This window comes from Pseudophryne corroboree, chromosome 5 (assembly GCF_028390025.1).
Source record: "Pseudophryne corroboree isolate aPseCor3 chromosome 5, aPseCor3.hap2, whole genome shotgun sequence".
Classification (NCBI taxonomy): Eukaryota; Metazoa; Chordata; class Amphibia; order Anura; family Myobatrachidae; genus Pseudophryne; species Pseudophryne corroboree.
Window position 1 is genome coordinate 161,682,731 of NC_086448.1, and position 22,907 is coordinate 161,705,637.

General features: G+C 45.7%; 1 protein-coding gene across 2 annotated transcripts in view; it reads right to left on the reverse strand.

Moving 5' to 3' along the window:
- Positions 1–22,907, reverse strand: part of XYLB (xylulokinase) — a 509,150-nt gene that overhangs the window by 330,595 nt on the left and 155,648 nt on the right. For both annotated transcript variants that reach the window (XM_063921841.1, XM_063921840.1), the window contains exons 8-9: positions 21,306–21,378; positions 20,370–20,488 (exon numbers count right to left, since the gene is read on the reverse strand). In XM_063921841.1, the coding sequence (XP_063777911.1) occupies positions 20,370–20,488; positions 21,306–21,378 (192 nt within the window). The remainder of the gene's footprint in view (positions 1–20,369; positions 20,489–21,305; positions 21,379–22,907) is intronic.

Here is a 22,907-nt window from a genome sequence, read left to right on the forward strand (position 1 = left end):
TTTAGTTATATTGAAAAAGGGGAAACAGTTTACAAGTCATACACTACAAGCTAACATCATTCTAACAGAATATCTAGACAGAAATATACAATAGCGTCACAATCTTATACTATAACAGAGAGAGAGAGAGAGAGAGAGAGAGAGAGAGAGAGAGAGAGAGAGAGAGAGAGAGAGAGTATGGCCAATACAAACAGAGAACAAGTTGGTTACAGAGAATTACTTACACACACTGGGAACGATCGCTGCGCAGCTTCTGGTACCAGCTCCAAGTTAGTCAAGATGAAAACCGTTTGTGGAGAGTGAGAGAGCTGCCCAGGCTGGCTGATCTTATATACACTGAGTACAGTACACTACAAAGGGACCTATAATCTCATTGTTCATTGGACACAGGAATGTCTCCTCGCATCATAACAAAAGGTCATAGGTTAGTTTGAACAGGTGGGCTGCGACTATATCAAACTGCTCAGGTGGGAGGGAATCTGAAGATTCCCGCCGCATGGGTAATGAATCGCAAATATAGTAAATGTCCAGAAAATACTAATGGCCATAACTATACGCAGGAGCGATTAATCTTTACCTAACCAGCACCGGATTGTTTCTAATAAAATGTTCTTTAGTTAGGTACCAGACACAGCTGCTCAAACCCTGTCTGACCCTTCGTACCATACAAAGAGGAATTCCTCTGTCCAGCGACCATTTACATTAAACAAACTTACAGTCATTATTAAGGGGAACATTATCTATAAAACATACTATTTGGTTTTATTATTTAACGATTGAGTCGCCCGCTAGACGCACACGAACTCTACCGTAAATGCACATACCACGCGCTCGAGCGCATGGCCGTGGGGGCGCCATCACGCGGCTGCGAGTATCCGCACGCACGGGAGAGAATGTGCACGTGCAGCAGGCACGCGCATGGGGTGGATATATGGCAACGTGTAGCATGATATTTTTCCGACTTTGACAGTCCACCCTTTGGCAGTCATCAATAACTGCCACTTCCTAAAACAGTTCAAAAAAGAAAAATATATGTCATAATGTAAATACCATCTTATGATTGGGTAAAGGGAGGAGAGAGGAAGGTGGGAAAAAGGTATGACCTAGTGAGATAGTAGAAGCATGTGTGTATGAATCCATGTTTGAGGGGTCATGTATCATCGTGCCGTACGTGTTTTAAATCAAGCTTCGAGGTATTGCGAAGTTTACATTTGAATTCCTTCTTATCCCGTATCAAGGGTCTGTGGATGGGCTGTCAAACTTTACCGAGCTCTTTTCGGCTTTTAGTTGTAACAAAATGGGGGAGCACATTTTAGTTGATGATACATGAATGGGGGGATATGTGAGTGCTGATATCTGTGCCTATATTCCCTATTGACTATGTGTGTCATTACCTGAAGGTTGTAGAAATGAAGATAAGAAGCAATTATGGTAAATGCAGTCATAAACTATGTGAGTTTAATATACATTTGCCGATTGAGGTCTTGTCTTGTGTCTTGTCTCGATGTACATGTTGACTGTAGTCTCCTGATGCTTTTGCTATAAATGACGGCAAAAGTTTTTCCATTGTCCAGAAAGTTAGTCACTAAAATATTTGGGCTATCGTAAAATTTAAAGTCACTAGGGAAAATGGGGCTTGTAGCATAGTTCATCAATGGTCTGTATAAAAGAGGTTGTCAAATTCTTCTTCCAAGCGGATGTCTTTGTACCTTGGAGGAAAACAAAGGAGAAACGGGTGAAAGAAACGGACCGTGGAATCACATTTTCATCACAACATTGTCTCTATCGTTGGGTCATACATCAAATTAGTTGTTGTTAGTACAGTGTCTTCGCTCCTTAGACTCATCACCCTGGTATTACTTTTACGCTTCGCTAAAACCCGAACGCATCTAAATATCAGGCCAACCAATATGACGACTCCCAGAATACACAAAAGAAATTTCCCTACATCCATAATAATACCTTGGGCCCATTCTCCTAAGCCCGAGAACCAATTTCGTGGGTTCAACCATGACACCCAACTGGTCAGCTCATTACCCACAGCAGCGAGTGTGAGATTGTGTTTCCTTCGAAACTCCCACTTTAATTGTAAAATGTCATCCATCTTTTGGTCTATGACCTCGGCTGGGTCCTCCGTGCTGTTTGTAATGTACGTGCAGCACTTTATTCCATATTGAGTTGCTAGGGTAACACAATACCGCCTGTCACAGCTGTGAGGTAATTGAGAATCATCCTATGCTGAACCAGTTCTGTTTTGTAGGCTTGTAACTCTTTCCCAGTGTACCTGAATGTGTCGTCATACATTTCGGTGATATTGTCTAATAAATTTGCAAGCGCAGATATATATTTGTAATTTATCACTCCTCTGGCGGTACGAGTGATATCTAACGCGAGTAGGAATTGAATCCCGGTGGATTCATGGATCAGATCAGAGGCTGAATGCTCTGTCCTCTCTATCAGGTGCCGTTTAACGACGTGCTCGTAATGAGTGTGAGTATAAGGAGCTTGGGCACTGCGGTGAATATCTTTCATTTTGTTATGGGTTACAGTCATTACTTCAGGCAGTACTTTTCCAATATAGCACAATCCCTCTGAGTTTGGGGCAAGCCACTTATACGCCTTCCACCCGCATATGAAATATGCATCATCGGGGAGAACATATGGGACGGAGTATGACATTATCATGTTACAAATTTTCCATGTGAAATCTCCTAACCCTAATTCTCCCATCTGTTTAGTACACGTATCAGTTTGTACGATCTGTGCACAGTATCCTGGTGATACTTCTCCAACTCGCATGGTCCTACTTCCTAAGGTGTACCTATACCGGAAAAATTTCCTATGGTCGGCTATCTGGCGCATAAGTTCTGTGTCTATGGGCATTCTGGCGGGTCTGTATGAAAAGGTCATGGTTTGATTACTCCATGACACTTACCAATTTCCCGGCTTTCGGGGATTGGAAATATTAAAGCATACTAAGGACCTATCCACATGATATTGGTGGAGCTTCAAACTAGGAGGACTAGAGATATTAAACCTCTTGTCCACCGGCCTCCCACCACTTAGCTCAAGTACCTCTCCTACAGTTAAAGGGAATGGTACTAGTCCTGATTTGCTATGGCCTTGAGGTACTTGAGAGCATACCCAACAGTCTGTCTGATTTAACACTTTACCCACTAAGGAGTGATAGTCACTCAATGGATGCCGGTCCATGTGGACATTAAAACTGGACTGACATTTCTTTATGCACCCATCCTCAACTATATTGTCACAATGCCTACAGATGCAGTTCTCTTCAGCTAACAATCCTTCACAATTCCTTCTATTGTCAATGCTACCAGATCGTTTTCTGATACTCGCCTTTACTCGGTGATTATGTTGTTCTTGGAAATCTACGCCTGCATCCTGGTCATCAGAACCCATTCCCGATCCTTTCTCGACCTCCATGGTACTCTCACCGAAACAGACTGCTCTGGTCAACATCATGGTCAACAGGAAAATCCGGATAACAGTCTCTTGGGGCAAGCCCATCTTAGAGGAGTAAAAGGAGAAAAATAAGAAGGGGGAAAGGAAACAGGAGGGAGGTGGGAACTGGAGAAAATAACAAATGGGAAAAAGAAATCTGGCTCGACAAGCTTCCGGTCTTGTTATTCTCAGCGCTCAGGTGTCGTCTCAATCCTCCCTGAACAGACACTCTAGTGATACAACCTCTACCGTCTGTTCTTTATCACGGGACCTCTCTGGGTCAGTGACCTTTTTACAATGAGACGAATGGACCCAAGTCTCTCTCTCGGCAACCTTCAAAGCAGTTGTGCTGGTCAATAAGACTTGATATGGTCCTTCCCATCTGTCAATAAGGCAACCTGAGCGTAGAAAATTCCGTATCATTACATAATCCCCAGGTTCAATGTCATGACAATTACTGTCTGGCAAATCAGGAATCACCAACTTTAGATTATCATTCTGATTCCTCAATTGCTTACTCATCTTAACCAAGTACTTTACAGTTACTTCATTGTTACATTTCAAATCATCCTGGGGGTTAATCATAACATGGGGTTGTCGACCAAACAGAATTTCAAAAGGAGACAGATTAAGAGGGGACCTGGGAGTGGTTCTGATGCTGTATAATACAATTGGCAAAGCTTCGGGCCATAACAGTCCTGTTTCAGTCATTACCTTGCTCAATTTATTTTTAATAGTGCTGTTAACTCTTTCCACCTTCGCACTCGCCTGGGGGCGGTACGGAGTGTGCAGCTTACTATTAATTCCCATCAACTTACACATTGTTTGAAAGACTTCACCTGTGAAATGGGTACCCCTATCACTTTCAATTATTCTAGGGATACCGTACCTACACACAAATTCCTGCACAATTTTCTTTGCAGTAAACACAGCAGTATTTGTGGCCGCGGGAAATGCTTCAACCCAATTTGAGAATACATCAATACAGACCAATACATACTTTAAATTTCTACAAGGTGGTAATTGTATGAAATCAATCTGTATTACCTGGAAAGGGCCATCTGTCGGAGGGATATGGGATGGCTCTGTCGGTATTGCCTTTCCGATATTCTTCCTCAAGCAGGTGAGACATGTCATTGCTCTTTTACCCGCATGGGAGGAAAATCCTGGGGCGCACCAATAAGGTCTTACTAGCTTACACATTCCTTCTTTGCCTAGATGAGTCAGCCCGTGTGCCGCTTCCGCTAGACTTGGAAGGTATGCTCTGGGTGCCACTGGCTTACCATGTCCATCTGTCCAGAGTCCTGAGGACTCCTGGCCATATCCTTTTGACCTCCAGACTGCCTTTTCCTGTGGGGAACACAAATTTTGCATTTCACACAATTTCTGTGTGTTTACAGTATTAAATACCATCAGTCGTGTACTATCTGTTTGTATGGGGTTACCGGCTGCTGATTTAGCAGCTTCGTCTGCTCGGCTGTTACCAAGTGATACCGGGTCTTGGCTATATGTGTGAGCTTTACACTTGATAACAGCCACTCTGTCGGGTTCCTGTATCGCTGTCAGAAGTCTTTTGATGTGGGCTGCATGCGCTACGGGTGTGCCAGCTGCCGTCATGAAATTTCTGAGGCGCCATAGGGCCCCGAAATCATGGACTACTCCGAAGGCGTACCTAGAATCTGTGTAAATGTTGGCTGATTTGCCCTTAGCCAATTCACATGCTCTGGTTAGGGCAACCAGTTCAGCAACTTGTGCTGAGTGTGGTGGGCCTAGCAGTTCTGCTTCTATGGTACCTTGGTCATCTACGACTGCGTATCCAGTACACAAGTCTCCCGAGTCTGTCTGTCTGTGACAACTACCGTCAGTGTAGAAGGCAAAATCTACATCTTCCAGTGGGTTGTCACTGATGTCAGGCCTTGCCGTGAAATTTTGGGTCAAATATTCCATACAATCATGCGTGTCATCCCCTGTATTAAATCCTCCTTCACCATCACTCTCATCCTCCACCCTTTGTGCCTGTCCAGGCACACCTGGGAGATACGTTGCAGGATTTAATGCGCTGCATCTCCTTATAGTGATGTTTACGGGGGCCATCAATGCCAATTCCCATCTTGTAAACCGCGCTGATGAGACGTGTCTGGTTTGGGCAGAATTCAGTAAGGCTGACACTGCATGTGGTGTATGAATTGTGAGGTTGTGTCCTAGCACTACATCTTCGCTTTTTGTGACTAGCAATGCTATTGCTGCAACGCTTCGCAAGCATGTGGGGAGGGATCGCGCTACCGTATCTAGCTGAGCGCTATAGTAGGCTACCGGCCTGCTGGCATCACCATGCTTCTGGGTTAAGACACCTGCTGCGCACCCAGCACTCTCTGTTCCGTACAGCTCAAAGGGTTTCCCATAGTCAGGCATACCTAATGCTGGTGCCTGCGTTAGGCACTGTTTAAGTCTCTCAAATGCCATCTCAGATTCGTCTGTGTGCGAAATCCGATCAGGTTTGTTTGAGGAGACCATCTCATGCAAAGGTAGGGCTAGTATGGAAAAACCTGGGATCCAGTTACGGCAATACCCACACATTCCTAAAAACGTTCTAATCTGTTGCTGGGTTTGTGGCAGGGTCATGTCGCGAATTGCTTGAATTCTATCAGCGGTAAGGTGTCTCAGTCTTTGTGTTAGACAGTGTCCCAAATACTTCACACGGGTCTGGCATAATTGTTACTTGTCCTTGGAAACCTTGTGTCCTGTGTCTGAAAGATGAAACAGGAGTTGTTTCGTATCTCTCAGGGACGCTTCCAGTGAATCTGAACACAGCAGTAAATCATCCACATACTGTATCAATATTGATCCACTCTCTGGTTGGAAAGACTGTAAACAATCATGCAGGGCCTGTGAGAAAATACTTGGACTGTCTATGAAACCTTGTGGTAATCGAGTCCAAGTGTACTGAACTCCTCTGTATGTGAATGCGAATAAGTATTGACTGTCAGGGTGCAGAGGTACCGAGAAGAAAGCGGAGCAGAGGTCAATCACAATGAAAAATTTGGCAGTGGGAGCGATTTGCATAAGGATGACAGCTGGATTTGGCACTACGGGGAATTGACTCTCAACTATTTTGTTGATCCCTCTTAGATCCTGCACTAATCTGTAACCCCTCCCCCCACTCTTTTTAACAGGGAAGATGGGACTATTGGCAGTGCTGGACGTTCTTACCAGAATGCCCTGTTGTAGCAAACGCTCTATTACAGGGAAAACTCCTAACTCCACCTCTGGCTTCAGAGGATATTGTGGGATTTTTGGAGCTATCCTACCATCTTTTACTTGCACAACTACTGGGGCTACGTTTGCCATCAATCCAGTGTCTTGTCCATCCTTGGTCCAAAGTGATTCCGGTATCTGGGAAATCATTTCCTCTACCTTGGACGGACACCTATTTACAACAACAGTGTGTGACATTAATCTTGTTGGGGAGTCTAGCATATCCTGCGCTTCCTGAGCGTGGTTTTCGGGTATGTCCAAGAACACACCTTCAGGAGTACAGTATATGACGCATCCCATTTTGCACAGTAAATCTCTCCCTAGGAGATTAGTCGGAGCCGATGCAGCCAGCAGAAAAGAATGCTTGGTATGCAAAGGCCCTATCATAATCTCTGCAGGTTTGCTTAAAGGGTAGTGCTGTACTACTCCTGTTACTCCCATGGCTGGAATTGTTTTACCAGTGGTTCTCATGCCCACGGTCGATTTATCACTGACTTGGCCGCCCCCGTATCTACAAGGAAATTTAGAGATTTACCAGCTACATCAATTGTGACCTCGGGTTCACTTCCAAGGCTCGCAATTAGTTTCACTGGCTGCAGATTACAGGTGTGGCCTCGCCCCTATGGTGCGTGGTGGCCTCCCTGCATTGTGCTGGCAGCTATTACCTGTGAAGGAGGTAAATGGGATCTATCAGTGACTTGCCAGTCTCTTTTTGGGGGGATACCTTTTTGTTTCCCCTGCGTGTGGCTCATAACTCTGTCTCTGCGGTCCTTGATCCCAATTTCGTGTGTCATGTCGTTGTCTAGGGGGTTGATATGATTTTTGTGCATTCTTTGATCTACAGTCTCGTGCAAAATGTCCCTCTTTATGACAGCAATAACAAGTTACCACATTTGACTTACCCACAGGGGTCGGAGATTTATACAGAGGTGGCCTTGTGGTCAGGGCCTGTATACTTACGGCCATTAACTTATCACTTTGTGACTCCCTGTGTCTGGTGATATTCCGATCATGATCAATAGCGGCCTCTCTCAAAGTAGCCACCGACAGACCTCGCCAACATGGTTGGGTGGTCTGTACCCTCGTCCTCAATACTTCCTTTAAACCATCCATTAACACAGATACTGCTACTTCTCTATGATTCACATTTGTCTTAATGTCTTCTATGCCTGTATACTTAGCCATTTCCTGTAGTGCCCGATGAAAATAATCAGTAGCTGTTTCTCCCTCTTTCTGTTTGATGGAGAAAATTTTGTTCCATTTGACAACAGCTGGAAAATACTCTTTTAACTGTAAATTTATTCTCTTTACATTATCTTGGTTGTACACATCCGTAAGGGGTACCTCTTCATCTAATTTACAGTCAGCTAAAAATCTCGCTGAGTCGACATTGGAGGGTAAACATGCCCTCAGCAATATCTGCCAGTCTTTGTTATTGGCCTCCACAGTATTTCCTAGCTCTCTAATGTATTCCTGGCTTGCAACTAGATCTTTCCTAGGATCAGGGAATTCAGACACCATTGATCTTAATTCCATTCGGGAAAAGGGGCAGTGCATGGCGATGTGTCTGAGAGGAGTGACTCCTGAAGTGTCAGTTTTCCCATTTGGCACTGCAATTACCCTAACGGGATTAAGTTCAATAACATCATTCTGAGTAGATTCTACAGCATGTGGTGAAATGGTTTCAGCATATTGTATGGTGCCGTACTTACCAGTTGATACGACCTCACCTGTCCCTCCACTAGGGGCCTTTGATACTGCTCTTACTGGTTGGGACGTGCCCACTGTTGTTTCTGCTATGGTGGCTGCTAGAGAGAGTGCCAATATTGTTGTTGGCTCATCCTCTTGGTCACAATCCTGGGGAAAGTTTAAAACAGGGTACAGCTTGCACGGGTTAATATTAGCATCAACAATCTTGGTTACATTAGTCTTAACATTTATACAGTTACTAAGTGCATGTTTATCATTCACCAGTGTGCCAATCTCTGCAACCACCTTCTCTCCCGTTATGTATGGTGGTGGTGGCGCGGTGGCTATCAGTTTTCTGATAGGGTTAGATCCACCCGCTTGAGCCAATCCTCTTTGTATTTCACCTTCCTGTTGCCATAACTGTAAATAATCATAATGTTTGATCCGTCTCTTTGCAGATTTAATGAGACATATCCTTCTCTTTAGATTCTGTAACACCTCGGGACTAAAACTGCCTACCCGTGGGAACTTTTCCCCATCGTGCACAGTCATTCTTTCCCATTCATCGCACAAAACTTCTGTGTGTGAACCGTATTTCTCACACATTACATACCTTGCCGACCCGATTGGTCGGTTTACTAAGTCAACCCGAACCGAGGTTGATCGCCCCCTACCTGAACAACTGGCCCCCATCTTTGCAGGTGTTGCTTTCACTACCTCTGACCTTCAAATCAGGGTCTTCAGCGAACCCTTACAAAAACCAAGATGTCCGGGGTAGGCCGGCGGCGGAAGTTTACCGAGTACTCCACTCACTCGCCCACGTCGACCAATACGCCCACACACTGCCTTAGCGCTGGCGTACTCGACCTAGGGCCCCTGCGACCTGAACCTCTATTTACTGGAACATCTGGGATTGATCCGCAGAGCACTTAACCCTTTCCAGTAACTATTGGTTGTTGGATAGTTTTCAAGTGACCAGCGAACCTCCCTTAAAATAAAAAAAATTACACAAATCACGTTAGAATGTACAAATAGCGTTTATGACCCCTCTAGCGTACGCAAATGGTACTGGGTCAAGTTACTAACTAATGCACACAATTACGTGCGGTACAATCGTTCTGCACATAAGCAACTAATCTTATGTGCGGAGCGACCAGTGGAATCGAAAATTGTGGCTGCGAATTCCTTCAGCCTGAGCTTAATGGCCTATATGGGTACCGCACCAACCCTTTCTGGTGTTGTGCTCTTTTACTCTTTATCTATAGCGGACTTCTTAGTCTGCTGTACCTGGACCTCCTGGTCTGTCTGGACCTCCTGGTGTGTGGTACAGTAGAACTCCTGGTCTGCTATACTCTAATGCTCTTTTTTTAAATGTTTAACAAGGGATGCCTCCCAAGCCACCGTGCAGTCACTTACACGTATGTACCTCACGAGAACTTGATGATTTCCTGTGGTTCAACCCCAAAAATTAGAAACTTATATATATGTATACACACTCTTTCACCTCATATACTCTTTACTTTCGTTTCTGCGCAGAAATCCCTTTCATTCAGTATTGCAGGCTAATCCCGAGGAGTTGCAACTAGAGAAGGATCTATTAGCTTAAAATTTTGGACACTGAGATCGATTTGCGCTATTATCGCGTTGCCTCCTTATCGCCTAACTAAAACAATACTATCGTGTGATTTGTATTATGTGGGCGTACCCAGACGCTCCGTTGCGTAATATACGCTCCGTGCGTCGGCCCTTGCGTCGCGTACGCTAGTCCCGCCCTTTGTTAGAGACACGTGTACGCAAGCCAGGTATATCCACAGAAATACAACTAACACGTTTATATCAATGTAGATGATCTTTAACTGTAATCATCTACCGAACACCACACCGAACTTCCTTGTATCTTAGGCAAGCCGTGCGCATGTTTTACAAATTACTCCTTAACGTATTAATATTACTTTTAACTACCAATAGCAACACATCTTTCTCAGCACGTTATCAATTGTGAAATGGCAAACAGGAAAGTGATATGTGAAAATACACAAATGAAAAGAAATACAGGTGTGTGCGTGCGTGCGTGTGTGCGTACGCAAAACAGAAATAAACAGTTTTAAAAGACAATAGCGTATTGTTCTTACCTCCGGTTCCGGATTCCACCAGCACTCCTTCAACGTAGCGAAACAGACTCTTATCTAGCCAGCACTACTGTATCCCGATACGAAGGGATACTGCCTTCCCGCCCTTGCTGACAGATAAAGTCTGTGTTCGCTAGTGCGGATATGTGGAGGACGGACGAGCGGCCAATTGATAAGGCTATTCATCTTATAACATTCACAATAAATGGGTAAGAGACTCAGTACGCAATTGGCGTATGGGGTACCGTAAGGGTACGCACTTAGCGTAGCATACGCTCGGCCGTGATCGAGACGCACATGCGACACGCTCGCTCACAGCTTAATGCGTGGTGTCGAGCACGCTATAGGCGGCCGACTACCATAATGCTACGCTACCAGCGTAGCGGACGCTCGAGTCCACGAGGAGAACACGAGCGGCGCAGACGCTCACGGGATGACAATCAGTAAACCTTGAATGTAACACACAGAAAGGATACTCTTATACTGTAAACCTTGTACTGAAATACTGTAGCGATGTAACGCTGCTTAACCTGGTTAATGCTAAAGCTGCTTGAGCGTTTGAGACGCTCCTATTACCTTCTGCAATATAATAAACACACGATACCTTGCTAAGGTTCCAACACCTTTACTAACAAGCTTTTAGTTATATTGAAAAAGGGGAAACAGTTTACAAGTCATACACTACAAGCTAACATATCATTCTAACAGAATGTCTAGACAGAAATATACAATAGCGTCACAATCTTATACTATAACAGAGAGAGAGAGAGAGTATGGCCAATACAAACAGAGAACAAGTTGGTTACAGAGAATTACTTACACACACTGGGAACAATCGCTGCGCAGCTTCTGGTAGCAGCTCCAAGTTAGTCAAGATGAAAACCGTTTGTGGAGAGTGAGAGAGCTGCCCAGGCTGGCTGATCTTATATACACTGAGTACAGTACACTACAAAGGGACCTATAATCTCATTGTTCATTGGACACAGGAATGTCTCCTCGCATCATAACAAAAGGTCATAGGTTAGTTTGAACAGGTGGGCTGCGACTATATCAAACTGCTCAGGTGGGAGGGAATCTGAAGATTCCCGCCGCATGGGTAATGAATCGCAAATATTTTAAATGTCCAGAAAATACTAATGGCCATAACTATACGCAGGAGCGATTAATCTTTACCTAACCAGCACCGGATTGTTTCTAATAAAATGTTCTTTAGTTAGGTACCAGACACAGCTGCTCAAAACCTGTCTGACCCTTCGTACCATACAAAGAGGAATTCCTCTGTCCAGCGACCATTTACATTAAACAAACTTACAGTCATTATTAAGGGGAACATTATCTATAAAACATACTATTTGGTTTTATTATTTAACGATTGAGTCGCCCGCTAGACACACACGTACTCTACCGTAAATGCACATACCACCCGCTCGAGCGCATGGCCGAGGGGGCGCCATCACGTGGCTGCGAGTATCCGCACGCACGGGAGAGAATGTGCACGTGCAGCAGGCACGCGCATGGGGTGGATATATGGCAACGTGTAGCATGATATTTTCCGACTTTGACAGTATCATGACTGTAAAGGCCAGTACTCACGGCCCGATGTGGGAGAGATGTGTGCTGAGCGAACCGCTCAGCACACATCTCTCCCAGCGCTCAGCACAGCACGATATGTGCTGAGCGTGCGGGGGGGAGACGGGGGGGCCGCTCACTTCACCTAGCGGGTGAAGTGAGTGACCCGCTAGATTGGCCTGCATGCAAGCCAATCTAGCAGCAGCGATAGCGATGCGCGGGGCTGCGCATCGCTATCGCTGTTAGGGCTACACACGGAGCGATCTTGCTGAAAATCTAAGCAATCTAGTCAGATTGCTTAGATTATCGCTCCGTGTGTACCCCGCTTGAGCTCCAATGGGACAGAAACTGATGTCAATCACAGATAGTCTCTGTACAGCACTTCTTAATTGGTAATGGTGTAAGATAAGATTTTAAACCTACCAGTAAATATTTTTCTCCTAGTCCGTAGAGGATGCTGGGTACTCCGTAAGGACCATGGGGTATAGACGGGCTCCGCAGGAGACATGGGCACTATAAAGAATTTCAGAATGGGTGTGCACTGGCTCCTCCCTCTATGCCCCTCCTCCAGACCTCAGTTAGAGAAACTGTGCCCAGAGGAGATGGACAATACGAGGAAAGGATTTTGTTAATCTAAGGGCAAGATTCATACCAGCCCACACCGTATAACCTGGAATATACGCAACCAGTTAACAGTATGAAACAAAACAGTATCAGCCAACGACTGATCTGAACAGTAACATAACCCTTATGTAAGCAACAACTATATACAAGTCATGCAGAAAACCGTCCGCACTGGGACGGGCGCCCAGCATCCTCTACGGACTAGGAGAAAAATATTTACCGGTAGGTTTAAAATCTTATTTTCTCTTACGTCCTAGAGGATGCTGGGGACTCCGTAAAGACCATGGGGTTTATACCAAAGCTCTAGACTGGGCGGGAGAGTGCCGACGACTCTGCAGCACCGACTGAGCAAACGCAAGGTCCTCATCAGCCAGGGTATCAAATTTATAGAACTTTGCAAACGTGTTTGAACCCGACCAGGTAGCTGCTCGGCAAAGCTGTAAAGCCGAGACGCCTCGGGCAGCCGCCCAAGAAGAGCCCACCTTCCTAGTGGAATGGGCCTTTACCGAATTTGGTAACGGCAATCCTGCCGTACAATGAGCCTGCTGAATCGTGTTACAGATCCAGCGAGCAATAGTCTGCTTCGAATAAGGAGCGCCAACTTTGTTGGCTGCATACAGGATAAACGGGTGGTCTTCAGTATGCCGGCTGTCGGGATCCCGGCGCACTGTATACCGGCGCCGGGATCCCGACAGCCGGCATACCGACACTTATTCTCCCTCGTGGGGGTCCACGACCCCCCTGGACGCGCGCCACCATGCCCGCAAGGGGCTCATTGGCGCTCGCCACACTGTCGGTATGCCGGCGGACGGCCTCCCGGCGCCGGTATGCTTGTCGCCGGGAGCCCGACCGCCGGCATACCATACTATACCCAGGATAAACAGTGCTTCTGTCTTCCTAACCCGAGCCGTCCTGGCTACATAGATTTTTAAGGCCCTGCCTACATCCAGAGACGTGGAGTCCTCCAAGTCATCCGTAGCCACAGGCACCACAAAAGGTTGGTTCATTTGAAATGAAGAAACCACCTTAGGCAAAAATTGAGGACAAGTCCTCAACTCAGCCCTATCCACATGGAAAATCAAATAGGGGCTCTTGTGAGACAAGGCCGCCAATTCAGACACCCACCTTGCAGATGCCAAGGCCAACAACATGACCACCTTCCAAGTGAGAAATTTTAATTCAACCGTCTGAAGCGGTTCAAACCAGTGAGATTTGAGGAACCGTAATACCACGTTAAGGTCCCATGGAGCAACTGGGGGCACAAAAGGAGGCTGGATGTTCAGCACTCCCTTTACAAAAGTCTGGACTTCCGGGAGAGAAGCCAATTCCTTCGGAAAGAATATAGACAGGGCCGAAATCTGTACCTTAGTGGGGCCTAATTTGAGGCCCATATCCACTCCAGTCTGTAGAAAGTGGAGAAAATGGCCCAGATGGAAATCTTCCGTAGGAGCCTTCATGGCTTCACATCAAGATACATACTTCCTCCAGATACGGTGATAATGTTTTGCCGTCACCTCCTTCCTAGCCTTTATCAGAGTAGGGATGATTTCCTCTGGAATACCTTTCCCAGCTAGGATTCGGCGTTCAACCGCCATGCCGTCAAACGTAACTGCGGTAAGTCTTGGAACACACAGGGCCGCTGTTGCAACAGGTCCTCCCTGAGAGGAAGAGGCCACAGATCTTCTGTGAGCATCTCCTGAAGATCTGAATACCAGGCCCTTCGTGGCCAATCTGGAACAATGAGTATGGTTTTCACTCTTTGTTGTCTTATGATTCTCAATATTTTTGAGATGAGAGGAAGAGGGGGGAATACATAGACCGACTGAAACACCCATGGTGTCACCAGGGCGTCCACCGCTACTGCCTATGGGTCCCTTGACCTGGCACAATACCTCCAAAGCTTCTTGTTGAGGCGGGACGCCATCATGTCTATGTGAGGAATTCCCCAAAGACTTGTTATCTCTGCAAAAACTTCTTGATGAAGTCCCCACTCTCCTGGATGGAGATCGTGTCTGCTGAGGAAGTCTGCTTCCCAGTTGTCCACTCCCGGAATGAAGACCGCTGACAGAGCGCTTACGTGATTTTCCGCCCAGCGAAGATTCCTGGCGGCTTCCGCCATTGCCACTCTGCTTCTTTTCCCGCCTTGGCAGTTTACATGAGCCACGGCTGTGACGTTGTCTGATTGAATCAGAACCAGTAGGTCGCGAAGAAGATTATCCGCTTGTCTTAGGCCGTTGTATATGGCCCTCAACTCCAGTACATTGATGTGTAGACAAGCCTCCTGGCTTGCCCATAGCCCTTGAAAATTTCTTCCTTGTGTGACTGCTCCCCATCCTCGGAGGCTCGCGTCCGTGGTCACCAGAACCCAGTCTTGAATGTCGAACCTGCGACCCTCTAGAAGGTGAGCACTTTGCAGCCACCACAGGAGACACCCTGGCCCTGGGGGACAGGTTTATCTTCTGATGTATTTGTAGATGGGACCCGGACCACTTGTCCAGGAGGTCCCACTGAAAAGTCCTTGCATGAAACCTGCCGAAGGGGATGGCCTCGTAGGCTGCCACCATTTTCCCCAGAACACGAGTGCATTGATGAACAGACACTCTTTTTGGTTTTAGCAGGTCTCTGACCATGTTCTGGAGGTCCCGGGCTTTTTCTATCGGGAGAAAAACCCTCTTCTGATCAGTGTCTAGAATCATGCCTAGGAATGATAGTCGAGTCGTTGGAATCAATTGTGACTTTGGCAGATTGAGAATCCAACCGTGTTGTTGCAGCACTCTCAGGGAGAGTGACATGCTTTATGTCGAGTGACACCATAAAATCCCCCCCTTCCAGACTGGAGATCACAGCCCGGAGCGATTCCATCTTGAATTTGAACTTTTTCAAGTACAGGTTTAGGGATTTTAGATTTAAAATGGGCCTGACCGAACCATCCGGCTTCGGGACCACGAACAGGGTTGAATAGTAACCTTTTCCCTGTTGGACTAGGGGAACCCTGAAAACCACTTGCTGTTGACACAGCTTTTGAATTGCAGCTAACACTACTTCCCTCTCTGGGAAAGAAGCTGGCAAGGCCGACATGACAAATCGGCGAGGGGGCACCTCTTCGAATTCCAGTTTGTAACCCTGGGATACAATATCCATCGCCCAAGGATCCACGTCTGACAGAACTCAGACCTGGCTGAAGAGTCGAAGACGTGCCCCCACCGGTGCGGACTCCCTCAGTGGAGCCCCAGCGTCATGCGGTGGATTTAGTAGAAGCCGGGGAGGACTTCTGCTCCTGGGAACTAGCCGGAGAAGGTGCTCTCTTCCCTCTACCCTTACCTCTGGCGAGGAAAGATGAGCCCCGACCTCTTCTGGACTTATGCGACCGAAAAGACTGCATCTGATATTGTGGAGTTTTCTTTTGCTGTGGGGGAACAAAAGGCAAAAAGGTAGATTTACCCGTGGTAGCTGTGACAACCAGGTCCGCGAGACCTTCCCCAAATAAAACTTCACCTTTGTATGGCAAAACCTCCATATGCTTCTTTGAGTTGGCATCACCCGTCCATTGGCGGGTCCACAGGGCTCGCCTAGCAGAAATCGCCATGGCGTTGGCTCTCGAACCTAGCAGCCCAACGTCTCTTTAAGCGTCCCTCATATATAAGACTGCATCTTTAATGTGACCTAAGGTCAATAAAATGGTATCCCTGTCTAGGGTATCAAGGTCAGCTGACAAGGTATCTGTCCAAGCTGCAACTGCACTACATACCCATGCCGATGTAATTGCCGGTCTGAGTAAAGCACCCGTATGCGCATAAATGGATTTTAAAGTAGTTTCCTGTCTGCGATCAGCAGGATCCTTGAAGGCTGCCGTGTCCGGAGACGGTAGCGCCACCTTCTTGGACAGGCGCGTTAAAGCCTTGTCCACCCTGGGTGAGGATTCCCAACATACCCTGTCCTGTGCAGGGAAAGGATATGCCATAAGAATCCTCTTGGGAATCTGCAGTTTTTTGTCTGGAGTTTCCCAAGCTTTTTCAAATAACTCGTTCAGCTCATGAGATGGGGGAAAAGTTACCTCAGGTTTCTTTTCCTTATACATGCGCACCCTCGTGTCGGGGACCGAGGGGTCATCTGTGATATGCAAAACATCTTTTATTGCCATAATCATATAATGAATACTTTTGGCGACCCTTGGGTGTAACCTTGCATCATCGTAGTCGACACTGGAGTCAGAATCCGTGTCGGTATCAGTGTCTGCTATTTGGGATAGGGGACGTTTTTGAGACCCATAAGGGCCCTGTGACCCAGTCGAAGCCGTGGATTGACTCCCTGCTTTTTCCCTGGACTCTGCTTTGTCCAATCTCTTATGTAATAAGGCCACATTTGCATTTAAAACATTCCACATGTCCATCCAATCATGAGTCGGCGTTGCCGACGGAGACACCACAATCATCAGCTCCACCTCCTCCTTAGCTGAGCCTTCCGCATCAGACATGACGACACACTCGTACCGACACCCCCACACACACACAGGGATATAGCTATAAGGAGACAGTTCCCCAATAAGGCCCTTTGGGGAGACAGAGAGAGAGTATGCCAGCACACTCCCAGCGCCAACTGACACTGGAAACAATCTCCCAGATAATAGCGCTTTTATATTAATTTACTGTGTAATACACTCACTGCGCCTTACAAGTGCCCCCCCCTCCTCTTTTCAGCCCTGTGTCACCGTGTTCAGCAGGGGAGAGACCGGGGAGCCAGCTTCTCTGCAGATCTCTGTGGAGAAAATGGCGCTGGTTAGTGCTGAGGGACCAAGCTCCGCCCCCTCCAGCGGCGGGCTTCGGTCCCGCTCAAAGTATCACAAAACTGGCGGGGGATTTATAGAATTACTGCCTCTGCAGCCTCTAATCTTATAAATGCCAGATTTAGAGGTGTTTATTGCTGCCCAGGGCGCCCCCCCTGCGCACTGCACCCATCAGTGCCCGCTAGTGTGTGTAGTGTGTGGGAGCAATGGCGCACAGCGTTACCGCTGCGCGCTTACCTCAAGGAAGATCTGAAGTCTTCTGCCGCCTTTGAAGTCTTTTTTCTTCTATACTCACCCGGCTTCTATCTTCCGGCTCTGCGAGGAGGACGGCGGCGCAGCTCAGGGACGAACAGCGAGGGGAGACCTGCGTTCCGACTCCCTCTGGAGCTAATGGTGTCCAGTAGCCTAAGAAGCAGAGCCTATCACTTAAGTAGGTCTGCTTCTCTCTCCTCAGTCCCACGATGCAGGGAGACTGTTGCCAGCAGTGCTCCCTGAAAATAAAAAACCTAACAAAATTCTTTTTCAGAGAAACTCAGGAGAGCTCCCCTGTAATGCACCCAATCTCCTCTGGGCACAGGATCTAACTGAGGTCTGGAGGAGGGGCATAGAGGGAGGAGCCAGTGCACACCCATTCTGAAATTCTTTATAGTGCCCATGTCTCCTCCGGAGCCCGTCTATACCCCATGGTCCTTACGGAGTCCCCAGCATCCTCTAGGACATAAGAGATAATGAGAATAATAATAAAAGCAAATGTGGCATAATTCAGATAGTAGTAAAGCATCACATCGTGGTTCAGGACTCTAAAATATGGATGCCCTTAATCCAGTATTCAGTTTTAGATTTGAATGGTTCTTAAGGACAGTACACAAGTTCTTTATTTTCACACATCTCTCCCCCCTGCTCAGCACAGCGCGAAGTGTACTGAGCGAGGGCGCTCATTTCACCCAGCGGGTGAAATGAGCGAAGTGCTAGATTGTGCCTGCATGCAGGCCAATCTAGAACACACGATAGCGTCACGCGGGGCCGTGCATAGATATCGCTGTGGGGCATAAACACGAGAGATCCATGCTTAAAATCTAAGCTATCTAATCAAATTGCTAAGATTTTAATGTACCCCCTTTACAGTAGGTTTCAGACAGACATTCAATTAGACTTGTTAATTTAAAGCAGGCATGTCCAAACTGCGGCCCTCCAGCTGTTGAGAAACTACACATCCCAGCATGCCCTGACACAGCTTTAGCATTCTCTGACAGCAAAACTGTGTCAGGGCATGATGGGATATGTAGTTTCACAACAGCTGGAGGGCCGCAGTTTGGACATGCCTGATTTAAAGGGTGTGAAAATGGGTGGTAGCCCCGGGCTTTAACACCCAGGGCCTTTTACAGACCCTTTTTTTGCTTGGTAAATGAAATGTTTTCATGCAGTAACATATAGAATCTGGGATAAATTCCCGGACCTATGAGTTAACAGGTTCGCGGCACGCAAAAACAGGCAATTTATCAGGGATTATTTTTCTGGTCTGCTCAGACACAGGAAAAAAAAATCCCCATTAACTCCAGCCTGCAGGCTGCCTTCAGGTCTATTTGAATAGTATCGGTGGATCAATTAGCCCGTGATAAATTACAGCAGCTTATCGAATTACCCACACAGTGTACACAAGAGATACACAAAGCATTTAGGGATATATTTACTTACAGTATGTTTGATTTTGGTCAATTTTGAGTTTTGTTTTTTTTACTATTTGTATTCGGTTTTCATTCGATTTTGCAATTTGGAGATTTTCTTAAGGCAAAATGGAATGTAAAATCATAAAACGAAATCCCGTTGAAAACTGAAAATGGACAAAACATCAGTACAGTACATTTACCTACATGAATACAGAATGCCTTGGCTCACTAATTTTCGATTTAAAAATCGATCAAAAATCAAACATGTAATCGACACACAAATCCCCCCAAAAAGATGTGTCCTCTTACATCTTTGCTCCATGCGCTACAAGTTGCGTTACACATAACGTGCGAGTACCGCTTGACTCGGTAGCGCTGAGCATATTTTTTTGCTTTTTTCCACAAAAATGTGTCTTAGACGCAAAGCAATTTAATAAGACGCACACACAACTGCTGCTGATTAAAGTGATATGCGGCATGCCTATATTCTGTGTGTGACTGAGACTGTATTAGCATACAAAATGCTCTGCTACAGTGTTTTCCTGGAATACACTGTAACGTGGCATTTTGGATGCAGATAGAGCTGTAATTGCACAAAGAATATAAGCATCGCTCTGACATCTCTGGATTCAATGCGCCCAAGCAGTGACAGGCTGTGGCGTAGGGGGCCCTGTGTGTGTCGATGCAGGGCCCATTCTGCACATGCGCAGATGCCTACCATCGGAGCTGTACACTAACCAGAATTAGAGGCACCACAGCAGTTTTGTGCATGCGAGATGTTTTGTCCAATAGGAATACATAAGGACGTGTATTAGATTTTATAGATGAGTTTATGTTTGATTTTGAAAAGGACATCCAAAATCGAATAATCAACCACTAGTCAAAACATCGACACATATCAAATTTGATTTAGAAATCTATTTTAATATCGAATGTTAGTAAATGAATGATTTGGACAGTGAAAAAGAATGTTGTTTTGATTCAATTACAGATGACTTACTGTAAGTCGACCTTAAAATTAAATACAAAATCATGCATTAGTAAATATACCCCTCAACATCAAACAAATCAGTGCATTGTCACTTTGAATGTGTCAAAGTCATAGAAGGCAATGCCTATACTGTACCATATCAGAAGAATCAATTTAGATAAAATACTGCACTTTCCCGGTATAATGTGTACACTCACCAGTACGGAACAGGATGGAACAACGGCCCCCAGCTTCTCTTTGAGGTGAGGGCCACATGCATTAAGACACTTCTCATTCCAAGTCTTGTCATGAATGTCTAGTAAATTCATTCCAGAACCTGTAAATAAAGTAAATTATGGTCTATATTAAAACAAATATATTTGTGTAGACATGTGATTATCTCAGTGCTGCAAGAAGTAAAAGACCTACAGTAAATACTGGGTCACATGACAGAGAAGGCCACGTCAGGTGGGTTAGACTAATGAGGCATCAGGGAAGCATTAGTTCAGTCAATGGGAATAAATGCTGCATTTCTTTAGGTGATGAAAATATCCTATTACTGACTAATATTTTTATTGACTACATTGTAGCTTAATTTACTGCATAAACCTACTGTTAAATATAGCCTTACAATATCTACTAATTCAACTGCAAAAAAAAAGTGCATATATTCGCATGGGTCAATTCAATTCAGTGTGAAGTGCTACTGGGTATCACTGCAATGCCTGGCTGTGTAAGTATGGGCCATGAATTCCCCCCTTAATGTTATATAGAACAATTTAAGAGGGTGGACTGCATTTAACTTAACTTTGAAAAGTGCCCATGGGCTGCAACAGAGAAGAGTGGCGAGAATAGTTCACATGGTCCCCAAAACACTGCTTTCACGTGATTGCCCTGGTTGACCAATAAACTGGATCACAGGACCTTCAACCAATAAATGTATGTAGTAGTGTACTAAACTGTCTAGCAGCCTGGGTGGAATCACTGAAGAGAGTGAGCCCCTGTCTTCTAGGCAGCTCCGCTTAATTCTTCTGTAAGTTTAGCCAAGAGTATACATACTAATGTGCAATAAAAGTTAAATTGGTCAACGTCTTATATTTTGGACTATTGTGCATTATTTTTGGCAACATATGAAAGAACGGAAAACCATTTACCATCGCTGTAATCAATAGGCGCACAATCTCCAATAAACAGTGATGCTGCAAAACTGCTGACCAAAGAAATTCTCTGAGGACCAAAAAAACAAAACATAAAAGATGTTATATACTCTAAGCACTTTCTAAAAAAAACAACAATAACAACAACAACAACACTACAAGAGTAGTTAAAAGAGAGGCAAATAAACAAAATGTATGGAATTAATAAATGCAAACTCATTTAAAATTCATTGGGCGGTATGTAATTAGCCGCAGTGCTATTTGACACGCCTGGGGCTATACTATTAGCCTTGGTGCCGGGGATTTTGTTTCACCTGCCTCAGGCACGCGGAAAAAAATCCCAGATAATTAAGCATTTTTTACATGATCGCAGTCACGGAAACACATTGGTCTGCAATTTTCCATGGATTATGGGCCTAATTCTGAGTTGATCGCAGCAGCAAATTTGTTAGCAGTTGGGCAAAACCATGTGCACTGCAGGGGGGACAGATATAACATGTGCAGAGAGAGTTAGATTTGGGTGGGGTGTGTTCAAACTGAAATCTAAACTGCAGTGTAAAAATAAAGCAGCCAATATTTACCCTGCACAGAAACAAAATAACACACCCAAATCTAACTCTCTCTGCAAATGTTATATCTGTCACACCTGCAGTGCACAAGGGCCCTCATTCCGAGTTGTTCGCTCGGTAATTTTCTTCGCATCGCATCGATTTTCCGCTAATTGCGCATGCGCAATGTTCGCACTGCGACTGCGCCAAGTAAATTTGCTAAGAAGTTTGGTATTTTACTCACGGCATTACGAGGTTTTTTCTTCGTTCTGGTGATCGGAGTGTGATTGACAGGAAGTGGGTGTTTCTGGGCGGAAACTGGCCGTTTTATGGGAGTGTGTGAAAAAACGCTGCCGTTTCTGGGAAAAACGCGGGAGTGGCTGAAGAAACGGGGGAGTGTCTGGGCGAACGCTGGGTGTGTTTGTGACGTCAAACCAGGAACGACAAGCACTGAACTGATCGCAATGGAAGAGTAAGTCTCGAGCTACTCAGAAACTGCACAGAAAAATCTTTTTGCAATATTGCGAATACTTCGTTCGCAATTCTGCTAAGCTAAGATACACTCCCAGAGGGCGGCGGCTTAGCATGTGTACTGCTGCGAAAAGCGGCTAGCGAGCGAACAACTCGGAATGAGGGCCATGGTTTTGCCCAATTGCTAACAAACTTGCTGCTGCGATCAACTCAGAATTACCCCCTATATGTGTTTTCTTGCGAAAAAGGGTAATTTTTCTTGTGAAAAAAAGGGCTATAATTGGATGGCCCAATAATGGCCATCTAGCAACAACTGAGAAAAAAGCCTGTTTATTTTAGTGAAAAAAATTGCAGCAGCTAATAGGATGCGCCCCCTAGTGTTTCAATTACATTTTCTCTAACGTCCTAAGTGGATGCTGGGGACTCCGTAAGCACCATGGGGATTAGCGGCTCCGCAGGAGACTGGGCACAACTAAAGAAAGCTTTAGGACTACCTGGTGTGCACTGGCTCCTCCCACTAAGACCCTCCTCCAGACCTCAGTTGGATTTCTGTGCCCGGCTGAGCTGGATGCACACTAGG